The sequence below is a fragment of the Octopus bimaculoides genome, chromosome 22, assembly GCF_046866305.1.
Source record: "Octopus bimaculoides isolate indiv1 chromosome 22, ASM4686630v1, whole genome shotgun sequence".
Taxonomy (NCBI): Eukaryota; Metazoa; Mollusca; class Cephalopoda; order Octopoda; family Octopodidae; genus Octopus; species Octopus bimaculoides.
The window spans coordinates 22,140,835-22,161,513 of record NC_142949.1 but is presented as its reverse complement, the minus strand read 5'-3'; the positions used below and the strand labels follow the sequence as shown (position 1 = coordinate 22,161,513).

General features: G+C 38.7%; 1 protein-coding gene across 1 annotated transcript in view; it reads right to left on the bottom strand.

Annotated features, from left to right (window-relative positions):
* The window catches only part of LOC106874287 (EF-hand calcium-binding domain-containing protein 6), a 149,924-nt gene that overhangs the window by 49,828 nt on the left and 79,417 nt on the right, over window positions 1–20,679 (bottom strand). Inside the window, exon 17 of the mRNA XM_089339577.1 lies at window positions 17,539–17,696. Within this exon, the coding sequence (XP_089195703.1) occupies window positions 17,539–17,696 (158 nt within the window). The remainder of the gene's footprint in view (window positions 1–17,538; window positions 17,697–20,679) is intronic.

Sequence of the window (20,679 nt, the reverse complement as noted above, 5' to 3'; positions counted from 1 at the left end):
ACCAAGCCAAGATCATTTGCTAACTTCAACAAATGCTACTGCTACTGAATTTTCCCCAAACAAACAGTTGAGAAAGACATCTCATAGAAGAATGTCATAGTTTACTACTACTACTACTACTACTACTACTACCAAGCCTAATTCAAACTAATAGCAGAGGAAAATTCCTCTTTAAACAATGTCATACTTATATGCCCAGAAGAGATTGTACTAATAATGCATAAATCACTGCATATGAATACACAACAATATGCAGTTGGTGTGATTGACACATGTGGTGGACTATTATTATGAATATACTAATTGGAAATAAAAATAAAGTTTGAATGTTCAAATTCTTCATTTTCCTTATCAATACTATACTTTATACTAAGTAGTCAAGAAATAAACTGGAACATCGGCTGGGAGTTAAAGAAAGATTACCAAAAAACGCACTATCAGAAGGAACCAGCCTTCACTTCTTACTCAGAGAAATTCGCTAGCTGCCTGGATGTTATATCCCTCCTCTTACTATATATATATATATATATATATATATATATATATATATATATATATATAGGCAATGTGTCTGTGTGTACATTATAGAAACATGTATATAAATAGTAATGTTGAATAAGAAAAAACAAAGTAAAGAAATGATAGAGGATAAAGGAGATTTGTATAGCAGTGCTACTGATAACCTCTTTAGTGTCAATGGCATGATAAAATGTACAGAGACTATGTTGGAATATTGTGAAACCTGTCTAAATCCTCCTAACTTGAAGGAAAATGGACTCAAAATTATGATGTTGGTATTTACATGTTATAAGCACACACACACACACATTTACATATTTTCATGTGTGCATGAGTATGGTGTGTGTGTAAACTCACATACACCATACACAGACACACGTGCACATATAAAATGTAGCTGGTTATAAACACAGTTAAGTCTAAATATTACATATTACAAATTACTATAGACAGTTATTAAGTTATTGATGACTGATTGCATTTCAAAGCAATCACAATATATCCATTGATCAATTCCCTATTGGCAGGCACGCATTATTCTAAAATATATAATTAATTTGAACAGAGATAGAACTCAACGTCCAACTAAATGTTCCTTACTTTTATTCTAATGTCTAACAATCTGAACTTAAGTGCCCAGGTTCAGCAGTAAGTTACAAAGAAAATGTTTGATGTATCACGGCAGTCAGGTGCCCATACATTAACATAAACCATGTTGAAGAGTCCCTCTTGGTAGACAGTTAAGCTTGTATTTGAGAGATAACAAAGATTATTTAGTGTTAACCACTGCTGCTTAAAACATAAATGTATTCCAGACCAACAAACAAACATTAGACATATCTATAGGTGCAGGTGTAGATGAGTGGTTAAGAGGCTTGTTTCTCAACATGTGATTTCAGGTTCATTTCTACAGCAGTGTACCTTGGATAAATTTCTTCCATTATAACTCTAGGCCAAACAAACAGATTTGTTAGACAGAAAATGAAAGGTCATTGTGTGCGTGTGTGTGTATGTGTGTGTGTGTGTGTGCATACGTGCGCCTATGTGTGTGTGTACATATATATATTGATATAAATATATATATGTGCGTGTGTATGTTTATATATGTGTAAAAAAAAAGGGTAAAGACCCCCTTCAGGCATGAATGACCATGAGATTGCACCTACAAAGTTACTCTCTGAGGCACAAGTCTGGACAAGACCAGCAGTTGCCCATGCATACCTGCTTCCACTCTCCACGCCACCAGTGTTATCCAAGGGAAAGGCAAAGGCCGATACAGCTTGGCACTAGTGACATTGCAGCTCATTTCTACAGCTGAGTGAAATGGAGTAGCATGAAATAAAGTGTCTTGTTCAAGAACCCAACACACAGTCCAGTCCAGTCCAGGAATCGAACTCACTACCTCATTATTGTGAGCTCAATGCTCTAACTGCTGAGCCATGTGCCTTCACCATGTGTGTGTGTGTGTGTGTGTGTGTGTGTGTGTGTGTGTGTGTGTGTGTGTGTGTGCATATATATGTGTATTAGGGTGGAGCAGAAAATGTAATTTTCGAAATTGGTAACCAAGAATCAATATTTTGTTGTGAATTAGGGCTAAATGAAAGGTGTATAAAGAACTTTGGAGTTAAATATTTTTTCAGGCTCCACAATGTGACTGAAAATTTTAAAAGTCACTATTTCGGGTTGAATTTTGGTGGATTTCATGGATTATAAGTCATAACAAATACATATTTCTACATAGAAGAATGCAAAACAGTAAATATAGTATCCTTAAGAGGTTGCATACCAAGTTTCAATACGATTGACTAATATCTTGAGGTTCCATATTGACTATAAAGAAAACAGGAGTGTGAACTTCTCTTCCGTGCCGCTGCAACGGTCGTTGCGTGTGGACGTACATCATACATGTGTGAAGTTTTCTGCTTTGTATCTTGATTTTAGGCTATTGTATTAAAATTAATGATCGCATTAAATTTAGAGTTGTTTACATTTAGTGATGACTCATAAGTCAATAACGTGTCATGATATTGAATGCCCAATATTTGGTACTCTGTGTGGTCTTAGCAAGCAAGTTTTGCCAACTTACAAGGACGTACTAAAATGTGTTTTGTTTGAATGAGAAAAAGAAAAGAATGTAGTTAAGAAAGATCCTTCAATTAAACAAATTGTTGAGATTGTAGCAGAAAAGATAATTCTTCTTTAGCAAAAGCATTCATCCCTTGTGTTATGACTGAGTCAGTTAAACCTAAAATCTTAAACGTTTATCTAAAGTACTAAGCATTACTAAAATCTGTGAAAAATAGAAAAGATGTGCCATTATTTCAAACAAAGTGTAAATTGTTTTAAAAACAATGCAACAAAAGATTTATTTGACATTTCCTGCTACAAGTGCAACTCCTTTAAAAACTGGAATTATTTTCAATAAACTGGAAATGTTATTTAAAAATATCACCAAGAGTCAAAAACTAGTTACATGTAATTTTATTTTAATGTGTCTGTAATCTAGACTTCATGTAACACATATATTCAGTGACCTAGTATTAAAAATTATAAAGAAAACAAAGCTGAAAAGTCAATTTATTTCACATAATTTCAAAATTTCAAGTGTGTTGCAAAGCCTGAAGATATAAATTTTAGAGCTTGAGATTTTAACAACCTTGATTTCAAAGGATTTCAATAAAAGAAAATCAATTCATAACAATGAATGTAAAAATTAAAATGAGGAATGGCAAACATGTTATAAATTGATTTTTCACTCATTCTTCAAAATTTCAAATGGGCTGCAGAGCCTGAAGATGTAAATTTAAAAACTTCAGGTGTTTTTAAAGGATTTCGCAATAAAAAATATATTCTTGAAAACACATTTCAAAAATCTGTGTAAAAAGTACCTTTTTCACTCCACCCTTAACGTAGATAGATAGATAGATAGATACATTTCTTTTATTAGCCACACAGGGCTCAACATAGAGGGGACAAAATACAAATGTAGAGTTTTTCTTTTCGATGGGGACGAAAATAAAGTAAAAACATTAAAATGGGGATAACGATGAAAAGGCATTGAGAAAACGTTTGGGGTATGTACAAAAAAATGAAAATATTACAAAAATTTCCCAATAAATGGGGAGGTTATCCGTGGAAAGAAAAACCTATGGAAAAGACCACGGTAACCTCGGTCCTTAGTGTCACAATTTGTTAAATAAAATTTCTTTTATTTATGAAAGAAACGTAAGTAACTCTCTGTTTACAAAATTTTAACTGTTTTATAGAATCATGGTCAAGGTGGCTTCGTCATTTATACGTGCCATTCTTGCTACATGTATCCATCTTTTTTCGAAACATTTGCTAGACAACACTTGCCTCTCTACTCTCACCTTCCTTTTCAAGTGATACTTGAAAAAGTTGATGAGAGATTGATCAGAGAGGAAAATGTTTGCCTCTAATCCTTTCAGACGCGTCCACCAGATGCATTCTTTCGCCATAGCCACAAGTACAATAAATACAGCTCTTCCTTCCCGTTTAAAGGAAGGAGGCGGGACGATATTGACGATAGACTCGGTTGATAAACCGACTTGTCCCACACGTGACAGCAGTCGTTCGACATAAGCCCACAGCTCTGAAATGGTTGGATACTGCCCGAGTGCATGCAGAATGGATTCGTCGCTCTGACAGCATCTCGGGCAGGTCGGCCCCGCATTTCGTGAGCCGTGTCTATAGAGCTTATCCCGAACGGGTAGCGCTTCTCGGTAGCACTGCCAGGCCAGGGATCTCTGGAAGTTGTCCATAGGTCCCGGCCTGAAAGTCGTCCTGAACAGGCAGGTCCGGTATTCCTCGTCGACGCCCAGGTTCGCCCCGAGATCGTCGTCGTGCCTGCCCTCCACTAATCCCCTATAGAATGCCTTTGTTGTGATGCAGCCGCTCAAGGTCGACCCGGGACGGCAGAGTTGTTGCAGAGCAACGCGACACTCATGGTGCCATTCGCCATTCCTCGGCCTCTTCTTGATCCACGACTACAGCTCGGTCATGGAGACGAGTTGCGGGAAAGCGCGCTGCACAAACGGCGACCAAACCTGCTCACCGTCGTCTACGTAGAGCCGGAGATGTCGCAGTCTCAGCGCATATCTGCGCATCATCAACCACGGCATGCCCAGCCCTCCTTTCAGCGGGTGTTGGCAGCAAACGGAGCGCCTCACCATCGGAACGCTTCCTTTCCACAAAAAGTGAAAGAGGATGCGCTCCATTTTGGTGATGGCGCGATCGGGACAAGGCACGACGGTCAGGCGGTATTCGATGATGGACGCGATGTACGCGTTCGCCACCTCCGCCCGACCTTTTAGAGACAGCTTCCTCTTGGCCCATTGCCGGCAGAGAGTGGCCACCCTACTCGTAATCTCGTCCCAGTTCTTCTCCGTTTGTAGGTCTGGACCAAACCAGACTCTGAGCAACCTGACCGGACTGTCCGTCCAACGTCCCACTACTGAGGCGCTGCCGGACAGTATGGGCTTGCTTCTCAAGGTGCCGAGCCGCAAGCCCACTGATTTTTCCCGGTTAATCTTCGCTCCCGTCACCGCTTCGTAGTCTTTCAGCGTCTCGCCAACCAGCTCAATATGCTCGTGGCTAGACGCTATGACGGTGACGTCGTCCGCGTATGCTGACACGCTCGTCCCGCATCCCAACTCTCGCGGGATACCCCTCAGCGTCGCCAGCTTCCGCAGTAGTGGCTCGAGAGTCAATACATACAGAAGCGACGAGAGGGGGCATCCCTCATGGACCGAATGTGCAATGTTGAAGGGTCCCGATAGACATCCATTGACGTGAACAACCGAATGGATGCCTGTGTACAAGGCAGCCATCCAGCCGCGGAAAATGGGACCGAAGCCGGCTGCTTCGAGGACGGCCTCCAAGTATCGATGGTCTACCCTATCGAAAGCTTTGGATTGATCCAAATTGATCAGGGCCCCACCCATGCCAGGTTCCTTAACTACCCTCTCTATGATGTAGTGCATCAGATGGAGGTTGTCATGGATGCTTCGGCTCGGCACGGCGCACGTTTGCGCCTTGCCGACCAGTTTCTCGATGACAAGCGCCAACCGCTTGGCTAATTTTCAGGTCTGCATTGAGCAGAGTGATGGGCCTAAAGTTATCTATGATATACCCCTTGTTTGGATCTTTCTTTAGCAGCGTTATGACTCCTCGGCTCACAAAACCAGGGATGCTCCCGTTCTGTTGCCAGTTGCAGTACACTGCCGCCAAGACATCTCCAAACAAGTCTGGCATACAGTTGTAAAGATTTGTCCCTCGAGCATCCCGCCATCGCGTCCCTCACTTCCGCCGCCGTGATGGCACTTTCGCAGCACTCCGCCTCTCTTGCCGAGAGTCGTGGCAGGCTGTGCAGGTAGGCACTGAAATCCACCCTGCGTTCTCACTTGCCACTCGTCCCAAACAGTCGGGCAAAATGCCGATGAAAGGCCTCGCACATCTTGCCCGGCTCGAGTAATTCGCACCCCTGTTCATCTAACAGAGACCAGATGGTGGCTCTGTTGCCTCGCTGCGCCTCCGCCACCCTGGCCTCTCGCGCAGCTCCAACACCTTTGTTCCTTAGAGCACGCATCCTTGCCCTGACAGCACATCCTTCGTGTTTGGGGTTGAAATGTTGGTCGAGGGCCAACCTCGCCGCCAAAACGTCAGATGCGATGCCGCTTCTTAATGCCTCCTCTAACTTATTCACTAGCTCTCCCTCTACTCTGTTTCTATCTATGGCTAGTGCCTTGCTATATCTAGTTGCTTCTGCTTTTACTGCTCTCTTGAGGGCAAACCACCATTTGTTGTTGATGATGGCTCCCGTCAAGGCCCTCTTTACTAATGTGCTAATCCGGTCTCTGAAAACTTGTCTTGACGGGAAAGACGCGTTTACTTTCCAGTAACCAGGACCCTGCCTATGTGCCTTATCTAAGTCTAGCGTACACGTCACAAGTTTGTGATCCGTGTAGCTGACTGTATGGAATTGTGGACATCCTAAGCTATCTCTATCTATTTTCCTACATACAATCCTATCTAGATATGATCTCGACGACCCAATGCGGTTGCTCCATGTCCACGTTGGCACATTTGGGTGTTCGAGTCGGTACCTGTCAGACAGTTGAAAGCGTCTGAGCAGGTCTCTGAGGCATTTGCATCCTCTTCTATTGTTGTCTCTTCCCACGTAGTCTAGATGCGTGTCCAAGGTAGCATTCCAATCCCCCACTAAAAGTAAAGGACGAGACGTTCCCAGGAATACCTCTAGACGTCAAAAGAAATCCGACCGACCTGTTAAAGGAGGAACATAGACTGCTAGCAGCCGCAAAGCGCAACCATCGCTGCCGTCGACATCCAAAACAACAACCAGTCTACCCTCCGGGTCTATGAATATCGTCTTTACTTTGAGATCCAGACTCTTGCGAAAAAGAACCGCCATGCAACTACCGCCCATCCTCGGCAGACAGGGAGAAAAATAAATGTTAAATTGTCCGCCAAACATGGACTTTAGGGCCTGCGGTTCATGGAGTCTGGTCTCACTAATGGCTATGATATCCAAATTGTGTGACTTGATGTCATTTAAGAGGTACCCTTGTTTCCAAGGGGACCCCAAGCCACGCACATTCACACAACCAATCTTCACCATGATTCTATTTAAATATGTGCTTTAAAGCACAAAACAAAAGGAACAGATAGTTACTTACCGTTCGAAAGTTTTGTTTCCTCCTTGGATTTTTCACCAAGGAGGCTATTGTACAATTTCTTGCACAAATATTTTTGACATCCCCCCTACCGCGTTGGGGTAGAGGGATTTTATTTTGTGGTGCAATGCTGGTGTTACATGATAAATTTTAATGTGTTTTGGCGGTGTTGTGTGTGGGTGGTTGTTTGTTTTGATGTCGTTATTTGTGATGTTTGTTTTAGAGTTGATGTATTTCATCAACTCTGTGTTTGTTGTCTCTATTGCTGTTAGCATTGTTTTTGGTGTGTTATTATTGGTGTTTATCGTGTAGGAGTTGGGAGTGTTTTCGGGAGATGTGAATCTCCCTGCTTTGTTGTTGTTCGTTTTTCTTCTTTTGCTCCTCTTCCCCCTTCCTTTTTGGGCTATTTTCCATTCCTCATTACTTGACTCGTCTTCAGATGAACACTCTGAGGAATCGGAAGGAGGTAGGGGCATATTGTATGGATCTGTGTTTGCTTGTGTAAGTGGTTGTGTTGTTGTTGGTAGTTGAATTTTTGGTTGTGGTGTAAGTGATGTGGGGGAAGGGGTATCAGTTTTTGTATTGTCTTTTCTTTTTTCGTCTTCTTTGTTTGTTAATTTTGCAGTTTTTTGTTGTATTTTCTTTCATTGATGTTGTTGATGTTGCTTTTGTTGTTTTTTGTGTGGATGGCGGTGTGGGCAGCAAGGCTTTTTTTGTGTTTAGTTAGTTCTTGTTGTTGTGTTTTTCGGGCAGTCGGACACTCCTTTTTGAGGTGTGCCTCGCTGTCGCATAAGTAACAGCGAAGAGGCGCCTGCCCTCTACCACTATATGTAATTTTTGGTTTGCTGCCAAACGGATGTATGGTGGGATTTTTTTGATTTCTTGTTCGTTTGTGTGGAACAGGATTTGTATGGTTTTTCCCGTCCAGTTGCTTTCTCCAACGTTTATTTTGAGTATGTTTATGTTGTCCATGTCGACACATATGGCCGATAGCTACCATAGTGTGTCTATTGTTGGAGGTGCGTGCTTTATTGTTACCTTTGTTACCTTTTGGCCAAGGTAACTGGGTAACATTGTTATTTCTGGTGTGTGAAGAGTTAGCGTTGAATATTTCTTCGCTAACTCTTCATTTCGAAAAATCACTTGTACTTGTGCAAATTTGTACCAAGTGATATATGATTTTTCATTCCAGATTGAATTTAAACATTTTTGAATTTTGTCTATACTGGCCTGTTCTGGCCTTCTACTTTTAGTGTTTATTATTTTGTATATGATTGTTTTCCTACTTGTTTCCTCTAATATGTGTTGGGGTATGTTTAAATGTACTTCACCGCTTTCTTTGGTGATCAACTTCCTCATTTCTATGATTTCTTTTGTCGTGTAGGACACAACAGTTTCTCTTTGCTTCAAAGCTTCAGCAAAGTTTTTGTTTTTGTTATTGTTGTTATTGTTGTTGCTGGTGCTGGCACTGGTATTGGTGGCAGATGTGGTATTTCTGACTGTGTCAGTGGTGTTGTGGCTTGTATTCATTTTTCCTTCCTCTCTTTCGCTTGCTGCTGATGAAGAGAGCAAAGGTTGAGTTGAACTGTTGCTGCTGCTGTTGTTGTTGTTGTCGTTGTTGTTGTTGGTGGTGGTAATGATGGCGTCAGCAGAAATGGTGTTGACGTCAGAGACGTCGTCTGTGTACTGTTTTGTAACCTTGGTTACAGTTTTGTTTTTGTTGTTGGTGGTGGTGGTGGCGGTGTTAACTTTCATGTTAACACTTTCATCTGTGTGTGTGAAGTTCTTTTCCCCTTTTCTCCATTCTCTTGTTTAAATGTGAGGAAGGGAGACTAGGAAATTCTTTTTCGAACGAAACACTGCAAAATTCAGCGTTCGTTTGACGAAATTTCTCATGGCTAGAAGACGCCATCGTCCCAAAATAAAAATGACTAGAAAGCCGAAATTAATTTTTAAAACCTGGAAATGTGCCACACAGGGCAGATTTCCGTTGCAAAAAACTTGCACCAGAGAGTCTATAAGTTGTTGTACAACTTTCTATATAAAATTAACTTTACAAACAAACTTTTTAAAGCATAAAAAAGGCAAAACTTATGGAGCCGACACGTCTATCATTCGTCCATATAGATAGATAGATAGAGAGAGAGATAGATAGAGAGATAGATAGATAGATAGATAGATAGATAGATAGATAGATAGATAGATAGATTTCTTTATTAGCCACACAGGGCTCAACACAGATGGGACAAATACAATGTAAAGTTTTTCTTTTTGAGGGGGAATAAAGTAAAAAAAAAAACAAAGAAACAAACATGGGGATAATGATCAAAAGGCATCGAAAAACGTTTGGGGTATGTACAAAAAAAAAGAAGAAAAAAAAACAAAAAACAAAATAATACAAAAACTTCCCAAGAAATGGGGAGGTTATCCGTGGAAAGAAAACCTACGAAAAGACCACGGTAACCTCGGGCATTAATGTCACAAATTGAAAAAAATTTTTATTTACGAAAGAAACGTAAGTAACTCTCTGCTTAAAAAGAAAGGAACAGAGAGTTACTTACCGTTCGAAAGTTCAGTTGTTCTTTCCTTTGAATTTTCATTAAGGAGGCTACTGTAAAGTTTTTTGCTAAATATTTTTGGCATCCCCCTACTGTGTTGGGGTAGAGGGATTTTAAAGTGTGGTGCAATGTTGGCCTGATATGATATATTTTTATGTGATTAGGTGGCGTCGTGTATGAGTGATTGTTTGTTTTGATGTTGTTTTCTGTCATGTTTGTTTTTGTATTTATGTAGTTCATTAATTCTGTGTTTGTAGTGTCTATTGCTGTGAGCATGTTTTCTGTATGTGTTCTTGTGGTGTTGATGTTGTTTGTGGTGTTTGGAGACGGTATTTTCAGGAGATGTATATCTCCCTGCTTTGTTGGTGTTTGCATTTGGCTTGGTTCTTTTTTTACTCCTTTTCCTCCTTCCTTTTCTGGCTATTTGCCACTTCTCACTACTTTCGTCCTCAGACGAGAGTTCTGAGGAATCGGAAGGGGGTAAGGGAATGTTGTGTGCTTGTGTGTTTGTTTATTGAAGGTTGTTGATTGTCTGCTTGTGGTGAATGTGATGTGAGGGAAGGGGAATCAGTTTTTGTATTGTCTTTTGCTTTTACTGTTTCCTTAGTTCTTGTAGTTGTTGTTTGTGGTTTTTTTGGGTACATTTGTTGGTGTAGGTGGGTTTGGTTTGTAGGATTCTTCTGTCTTGCTCCTTTTGCTCGTTCTTTGTGTTGGTGGTGGTGTGGGTAGTAGGGGTCCTTTTTTGGCTGTTTTTCCTTCTTGTGGTTGTTGGTTTTCTGTTGCTGTTGGGCAATCATTTTTGAGGTGCCCTTCGATGCCACACAGGTAGCATCAAGGGTGTGGCTGTCTGGCAGCTCAATTTGAGTTGGAATTTTTTCTATTTCTTCATTCTTAATTTGTAAGAGGGCATCGATTTTTTTTCCCATTCCAGTTTTCCTGCTCTAATGCAGTAATTTCCAGAATGTTCATGTCTCCCTCCATCTGGTAACAAATAGCTGATAACAGCCATTGTGGTTCCACTTCTGGAGGGACGTTTTTTTATTGATACCCTGGTTACCCTTTCTCCAAGGTACATGGGAACCAATATTATATGCTCGGAACGAAGAGTCAGTGTGGACAGCTCCTTCGCTTTCTCTTCGCTGTTAAACCGAACTTGTATGGTGGCGAACTTGTTCCACCAGCTTATATGTAGGTCTTGTGGGCCTATATGGGACGCAAGCATTTTTCAATCATTTCTGTTGCTGGATGCTCTGGTTTTCCTATTTTTGAGTTCAAAATCTTGTATATGATGGTTGTTTTTTGTACATTATGAATGATTTTTTCTGGTATTTTTAATTTCAGATTTGATCCTTGTTGGCTTAATAGTGTTTTTGTTTCTTGTATTTCTTTTGTTGTGAAGTGCAAAATCGTTTTTTTTTTTGTCTGAGTGCATTAGCAAAGTTCGTTTTTTTTGTTGTTGTTGTCACTGGTGGTGGTGGTGTCGGTAGCTGGCGAGACTGCTGTAGTAGCAGAGACTTTGGTCGCGGTTGGTTTTGATACACTGTTGTTGTTGTTGTTGCTGGTGGTGGTCGTCGCAGACGTAGTTTTCATATTGGTGGTGGTGGTGAGAGGACTGTCAACAGGTGAGGTTGCTGTCTTCATGACGTTTGTAGAAATTTCTTTTGTGTCTGTTTGTGTGCGCGTGCAGTTCTCGTTCTTTTGCTTATCTAGTGTTCCAAGGCTAAGGAAATGCTGGTCGATGAACGAACTCAACCAGCGTTCCAATACAATGTTTCTCGACATTTTTCAAATGTCGAAAAAAAAATTATATATTTAGATGGCACTGAAACTGCCCCTAGGGGCCAGTTCCTCCCTTCGAAAAACACACAAATGAAGCTTGGGTGCTTCGCACAGATTATATACAAAAATTTAAAACAAATGTGGTCAATAAACAGGTCAAATAAAGGTTTACCTCTGCAGCTGATGTGACAGCATGTCCGTCAGTAGAGGTAGGTAGGTAGGTAGGTAGGTAGGTAGGTAGATAGATATATAGATAGATAGACAGACAGACAGACAAACAGATAGATAGATACAGATATTTATAGGAAGTCAGTTACATGTCCGATCATAGAGTGACCAATGGTTTTTCATCCATAAAGCGGTTAGTTTTACAGACAGCATGTCAGACTCCAATGGCCGTGGGCATATGCTCTGTCTTTGAACTGGAGGTAAGAAAACCATTACAGTCAGTTAATTTGTAAACAAAAGAATATTATACACTGTCTGAGTAACTGGCCTTTAGCAGCAAGCAACTCCTTTAACCAACGTAGGACATACCCTTAACAACTGAACATTCAGTAGTAAATTCTATAGCCAAAGCAAGAAGCCTTTGTCAAACTGATTCAATTACACTCTTCCTTCATAGCAATTGAGCTATTTATATCTACCCCACTGTCTATTCTGCTCTCTTTGTGTATGTATACATACACACACACACACAAATATAGATATATTTGTATATATAACACACACATATGTGTATCAATGTGAGTGTGTGTATATAACACACACACATGTAATGTATGTACATGTGTGGTATATGTATATATGTGTGAGGTGAGTATAGATAAATAAATTGCTACTTGCCTCTCACACCTCCTGACTTTGTTTTATATATATACATGTGTATAGTTATGCACACACACACACACACACACATAGAATACTTAGAAAAGTTTCAGCCAGAACTGGCCCAGGCCATGGATAACTTAATAGCACCACCTGGAAACAGACATTTAAATTTATCTCTCTCTCTCTCTCTCTCTCTCTCTCTCTCTCTCTCTCTATATATATATATATATATATATATATATATATATATATATATATATATATATATATATATATATATATATATATATATATATACATATATATATATATATATATATATATATATATATATATATATATATATATATATATAAATATATAAATATAAAGGCACATGTGTGGCTATGTGGTAAGACATTTGCTTCCCAACCACATGGTTCTGGGTTCAATTCCACTACATGGCATCTTGGGCAAATGTCTTCTACTATAGCTTCAGTCTGACCAAAGTCTTGTGAGTGGATTTGGTAGACAGAAACTGAAAGAAGCTCTTTGTATGTATGTGTGCATGTGCTTGTGTGTGCTCGTGTGTGTGTGTGTATGTGTGTGTGCTTGTGTTTCTCCCACCACCACCACCATTTGACAATCATTGCTAGTTTGTTTACATCCCTGCAACTTATGCAACTTAATGGTTCAGCAAAACAAACTGATAGAATAAGTACCAAGCTTAGAATTAAGAGTGATGGGGGGGGGGGGGGTTAATTCATTTGACTAATTCTTCAAGGCAGTGTCCCAGCATGGCCACAGTCTAATGACTGAAGCAAGTAAAATATAAAAGATATATATATATATATATATATTTATATATGTATATCGTATGTATTCTTCATTAGCCATTAAAACAAGGGAACCTTCTTTAAAGGTAATACGCAATGCTTAATAACAATGCAGATTATTACAGTCCTTATTAGACATAACATCTTACTACTCTTTCAACTTACATCACCCCCCACTCCACCATCACCACCACTATCTGCTGTAGCAGCAGTAGCAAATGGTGGTGGTGGGCGGGGGGGGGGGGGTGATGTAACTCTTTACTATTCTCTTGTTAGAAACTAGCCCTCCCTTTGTAGAGAGAATTCAGAATTATAATGCCTGTTGATCACTCTCTTTAGCCAGAAACCCCTAACTTTTCAGGATTACTGCTTTGATATTTAACAATATAAGTAGTACTTAGTAATGTTAATCTTCAGTTTGAAGCTATCTTGAAAAATCATAATCCAGCAAAAGGATTAGTGCCAAGGCTTATCATAGATAAATACAATATGTTACAGGTTCTAATCTTGACTAGCTGAAGACTTATTGTACTCCTAATCCTCATTGTTGCTACTGGTTATTTTGTTATTTAGATTTCATTTAGATTCTCTAAGAAACTGTTTGGTGTTCAGGGCTCTAACCATTGATTGTTGTTATTGTTGCTGCCGTTGCTGTTACTGTTGTTTATCAAGAATGCTTTAGCATTTAAGGCGGCGAGCTGGCAGAAACGTTAGCACGCCGGGCGAAATGCTTAGCGGTATTTCGTCTGTCGCTACGTTCTGAGTTCAAATTCCGCCGAGGTCGACTTTGCCTTTCATCCTTTCGGGGTCGATTAAATAAGTACCAGTTACGCACTGGGGTCGATATAATCGATTTAATCCGTTTGTCTGTCCTTGTTTGTCCCTTCTATGTTTAGCCCCCTGTGGGCAATAAAGAAATAAGATGCTTTAACATTGGTGATTTCAAGAAAGAAAAACAAAACCAGAATTACTACCACTACTACTACTACTGATGATGATGATGATGATGATGATGATGGTGATGATGATGACGACCACAATGACGACGATGATGACCAATACAACACCAAAAGAGGAATCTTTTGGTGTTGTGTTGGTAAAAATATTCAAAATGAATCTTGTATAATCTTAATTAGGTTTTAGCCAATGGGATTCAGTCAATAAGACACATGAAGATTATTTTGGAACACAATCAACCAGTTTGTTAAACAAGAATAAAGACAATGAAGAACTACTTGATACAACTAAAACATCTTCTAAGTTGTATCTTTACATATGCACAACTTATGTTGCTGAATATCTAAAGGGAAATCCTGAAAAACTGGGGCTTACAGGCAAAGAAAGTGATCACTTAATACTTACTGTTTAGGAATTCTTCCTATAAAGGGATAGTTTCTAACTGAGAAACAAAGTTCTGTCTTGGAATTTCATTTGCCCTATGCAAGCAGAGGTAGGTTTTTCTAAAGCCAGATGCACTTTCTGTCACCAACCCTTAACTGTTCCCAAGAAAGATTATATTGCCTCTGTGGAGGGAGCCTAGGGACGATCTCTAATTGTGGAGGGAAACTGTGGAAGGGGTAGATCCAGGAAGATGTGGGAAGAAGTAGTGAGAAAGGATGTTCAGATACTGGGCCACACTGATGACAAGGCACCAGGACTTGTAGCGATTTGCTGTACTTGAGAAGATGCATCAAGCTAAGTAAAATCGTAACCATCCATACATACAGGCATGTCGTTTGCAGGTGCCGGTGCAACATAAAATGCACTCAAGCCAGTGCCATGGGAAATGTACTTGTACCAGTGCTGCATGCAAGCACCTGTGCTACTGGCATGCACAAAACACCCAGCACTCTCTGTAAAGTGGTTGGTGTTAGGAAAGGCATCCAGCCATAGAAACCATGCTAAACAGACAATTGGAGTCTGGACAGCTCTTCAGCTGGCCAACTCCTTTGAAACCACCCAACTCAGGCCTGCATGGAAAATGGACATGAAATAATGATGATGACGATGACAAGGCTTCCAAACACCAGCAGCACAATAGCCAAACATGTTTTCACAGCAGATTGTAAACAATGTCAGTTGTAAGATGGTGGTACTTGTTTATAATTTACAAGTGTGCAAAGTTAACATAAGGAGATGCATTTAAACACACACATGCACATTATACATACATATATATATATATAGAGAGAGCAACATTTTCCCAAAGAGCAGTGAAGGAGAACTGAACCTAAAATCACTTCATTGTTGCAAAATGAACTTCATAATCACACAGCCATGCTTATATATATATATATATATATATATATATATATATATATACATACACACACACATATATATATGGCTAACCCCCAAAACTGGTCATCTCTCTCTCTCTCTCTCTCTTTATATATATATATATATGTATGTATGTATGTATGTATGTATGTATGTATGTATGTATGTATGTATATATATATATATATATATATATATATATATATATATATATATATATATATATATATATATATATATATATATATATATATATATATATATATATATATATATATATATATATATATATATATATATATATATATATATATATATATATATATATATATATATATATATATATATATATATATATATATATATATATATATATATAGGCACAGACGTGGCTGTGTGGTAAGAAGCTTGCTTCCCAAGCACATGACTCAGGGTTCAGTCCCACAGCATGGCACCTTTGGCAACTGTCTTCTACTATAGCCACGGGCTGACCAAAGCCTTGTGAGTGGATTTGGTAGGCGGAAACTAAAAGAAACCCATTGTGTATATATATATATATATATATATATATATATATATATATAAATGTTTGTGTATCCATATTTGTCCCCCACCACCATTGCTTGACAACCGATGTTGGTGTGTTTACATCCCTCTAACTTAGCAGTTCAGCAAAAGAGACTGATAGAATAAGTACTAAGCTTACAAAGAATAAATACTGGGGGTAAATTTGTTTGACAAAAGGCAGTGCTCCAGCATGGCCACAGTCAAATAACTGAAACAAGTAAAAGAATAAAAGAATACACACACACACACACACACACACGTACTGGCAGTAGCTCTTCCTCATTCCAGAGTATTTCTTTCTTCTTCATCTGTACTTTTTCATTTATGTTGGTGCCTCTGATGGCTGTCAAGACTGATTTTTGCATGGAACAATAAATAGTTCACAGAGGTCACATCTGATGCTTGATAGAAGCATTGGCTGGAGTTGGTAGGTCTTTCATCATAACCATTTATTTTCTTCAAGTCCTTGATGGTGTTTTTCAAAGTGTTCAATGCCTATCTTGATGATATGATGCCACACTGCTCTGTCTTCTCAGGATAGATTTAAGGTCAGTATTAATGCTCTTCATCGTCTGTTTCAGTTGGTTTTTGTAGTGTTGCATGGGACGCCTGCATGATCTCTTGCCAGGACCGAGTCTGTTGTGGAGGATTTGATGTGGCGTGCTAATACTCTTCATGCAATGAACATAACCTGACCAACTGAGGCAATATTTGATGATGATAAGGTGGTGAGCTGTCAGAAACGTGAGCACACCAGGTGAAATGCTTAGTGGTATTTCGTCTGTCTTTATGTTCTGAGTTGAAATTCTGCCGAGGTCGACTTTGCCTTTCATCTTTTTGGGGGTTGATAAATTAAGTACCAGTTGCATACTGCGGTCAATCTAATTGAATGGCCCCCTCCCCAAAAATTTCGGGGTTTGTGCCTAGAGTAGAAAAGAATATTTGATGATGATGATGATAGCCTCAATACCGTTCATGCATACATACATGCAAACATAGTTACAAACATACATTCATACATATAGACACATACATACATGAATACATACATACATACACATATACACACATACATACATGAATACATACATACATACACATACATACATGAATACATACATACATGAATAATATACATTCATACATACACATATACACACATATATACATGAATACATACATGAATATATACAAACATATAAACATACAAACAGGCATACATGTATGTATGTGCATGCATGTGTATGTGTGTGTGTATACATCTGCTTTTTCTATACAGGCATGAGTTGAATGAGACTTTTCGAAGCCAGATGTACTTTGTGGTACCAACTTTTTTTTGTTTTCAAGTAAGGTGTTTATTCCATTGTCTATGCAAGACATAAATGTCACCACTACCTAAGAGATATGAATAAATATAAAGACATTAAGAAATCACATGAATGCACATGCACACACTTATTAATCGTTCATACTAACCTTTTAAAATGTGAGTCACCCAAAGGGAAGACCATCGAGTCCAGAATATTTTTCAAAGAGTTCAGATTTACTTGATTCCGGTTACTACATTCAGCATCAATTTGACTCAGAAACTTGGCTTGCTGTTCGTTAAGAATATTTTTCAGAATCTCTTCAACCTTAAAAAGAAAATTTCAGGATAAATGTAAATAAATCAAAGCTCATGTCAATTTATTAAGCATTAACACGTTCATTAAAATATTCCTATATAAATGCACTACATTTGTTTAATTTGATTCTGAAAATGAAAAATTTACTAAAATAACTTTGTCATTATTAAGCTAATGCTTGGAACATAAACCAATATATAATTTTGATCAATTTCAATCACTTTAAAATAGAAAGTTTGTATAATCCATATAATGAATGGGTCAAGGCAGATTGGTATCAAAATGTTTAAGTCACTTGGTTATTAGACGCATACATTTATTCTTTTATTCTTTTACTGGCTTCAGTGAGTGAGACAATGTTAATGCTGGGGTGTCTCCTTTAAGGATACTATTGATAGTATCTACCACAGTAGTTTACAGGGATATATTTTATCAACCTCAGAAAGATAGAAAGTGCACCAGTGTGTGATCTGAGTTCAGATTGTAATGAGAGGTAAACAATTCCAAGAATAACATGGAAAAGTGGTCATTATGATGATATCCTTTGAGAGGGGAGGAGGATCAGCGGAGGGGATCTTGTGCCAGATGAGGAAAGGTTAGAATGTGATAGAGAGACAGAAACCGGTGTTTTGCTGCAGAGAGAGAGAGAGAGAGAAGAAGAAGAAAGCAAGAGTGCAAGAGAGAGGAGCAGGAAAGAGATGGTGGCAAAGTGCCATGGCATATTCACAAAGAATGGGGATCAGAACATAAATGGGATGGAAGAGTAACGGAAGAGAGAGTTAGATGGTGGCAAGTGCCAATACATACCCTCAAAGTACAAAGGTCATAATATAAGAGGCAGGGTATTGCCATAAGCTTACTCAATGCATCTGTAGCAGACTTCCCAAGTTTAACACAAAATTTCACACTGGCTCTTTGTTCCTGTCCATGACAAAATTGCAGGCAACAGCATACACCTGATCACAAAAGCACACATTTCACAATTTGCAAAGTAAACACAGCAATGTCATGCAGCACACTGCCTCATGAAGGTCACTGCTAGCTCTCACTATACATGTATCTGTGTGTTGCCATCTGTTGGTGCACTTCAGAACTAGTCCAGGAACTTTTTGATACCACCTCATACACTGGACTCTCCATACAGTACAGTGAATAGCATTTGTAACACCAGGCACCCTAGAATCTCAACATTGCATATCTTCACCATGTCATCATTTTTATATATCTATATATATAAAAATGAGAATGTGTGTGTGTCTGTCTGTCTGTCTGTCTGTCTGTCTGTGTGAATCCCTAAAACTCGAGAACTACGCAACCAGTTTCATTCAAATTTTACACATGCCTTACTTAGGGTTCCAGTTGTGTTTTAGTCAAAAAAAATTATTAACTTCTTGCAGAGTTCGAGCACACGGCAACATAATATCTCCTCCACTATTTAAGTATTACGTGTCAAAAGTGAAACAAAAACACTCATGTCAAATACTTTCACTTTAAAAATGAAACTATTCCACTAACTGAAACAATCACATTTCGATACTGTAGTGACAGATACTTTCACAGAGAGAGAAAGTGAGAAAGAGAGAGACAGAGAGAGATGTATATGTATACATATACATGTATATGTACACCATTTCGATACTGTAATGACAGATACTTTCAGAGAGAGAGAGAGAAAGAGAGAAAGAGAGAGAGAAAGAGAGAGAGAGAAAGAGAGAGAGAGAGAGAGAGAGAGAGAGAGAGAGAGAGAGAGATGTATATGTATACATATAGATGTACACGTATATGTATATATATATATATATATAGATCTATACATACATGTATATGTATACATATGTGTAGATGTATATATATATATATATATATAGATGTACATGTAATATGTACACATATATACATATACACATGCATACAGATATCTATACATATATACACCCATCACACACACATACACATGCACACAAACACACACATTAGTCATTTGTTTTCTTATCCAAAACTACGTCAAAAGTACTGAATGGATCTTTATGAAATTTGGAAATTATATTCTTTGCATAACGGCCATATGAAAATTCATATATTTTTGATGTTGATGAAATTTTAACCCGAACATAACAGATGAGCATTATTTAGAAAATGATGTCACACGTTATCGAGGCTACCATTCTTTCTGGATGTGCAAAAGGGGATGACGTCTTTATTCCAAGAATTCCTCTTACTCCATCAGGAGCAGACATTCCTTTTACATTCAGAAGACTACAATTCCCCCTTCGTGTGACTTTTGCCATGTCCATAAACAAATATCAGGGTCAAACACTGTCTGTAGCTGGTCTTCTCTTGGAAGAGCCCTGCTTCTCACATGGACAACTGTATGTTGGCTGCTCAAGAGTGGGCAGCAACAAAAAACCTATTTGTCTATGCTCCACAAGGGAAAACAAGGAACATAGTTTACAATGAGGTGTTATAGTCACAACAGCAAGAAAGTATGTACATGATCACCTTCTTTTACGAAACTTCATTGACTTTCATATATTTATATTGATATACATATATATACGTGTGTTTGGGTGCGTGTGTGTATATACATCTCTATATATAAAGATGATGCGTAGTCTAGACGGCGTTTTTAGATTTCATTATTCTCTTTAACCCGGGCAACGCCGTGTATTTCTGCTAGTATACACTATTCCTGGCTGGTGTATGTATTGGACAGGACATTTTAAGGCAGTATTTCATAACAAAATATTCTTTTAATTACCTCTATGATATACAGAGGTTCAATGTGAGTATTGTAAAAACCAAGTAGCACATTGTATGGGTATATATAGTTGTATACCATTTGCAAGTGAAGGCGTGTGGCTTAGTGGTTAGGGTATTCAGCTCACAATCGTAAGGTTGTGAATTCAATTCCCAGTGATGTATTGTGTCCTTGGGCAAGACACTTTATTTCACACTGCTCCAGTCCACTCAGTTGGCAAAAATGAGTTGTACC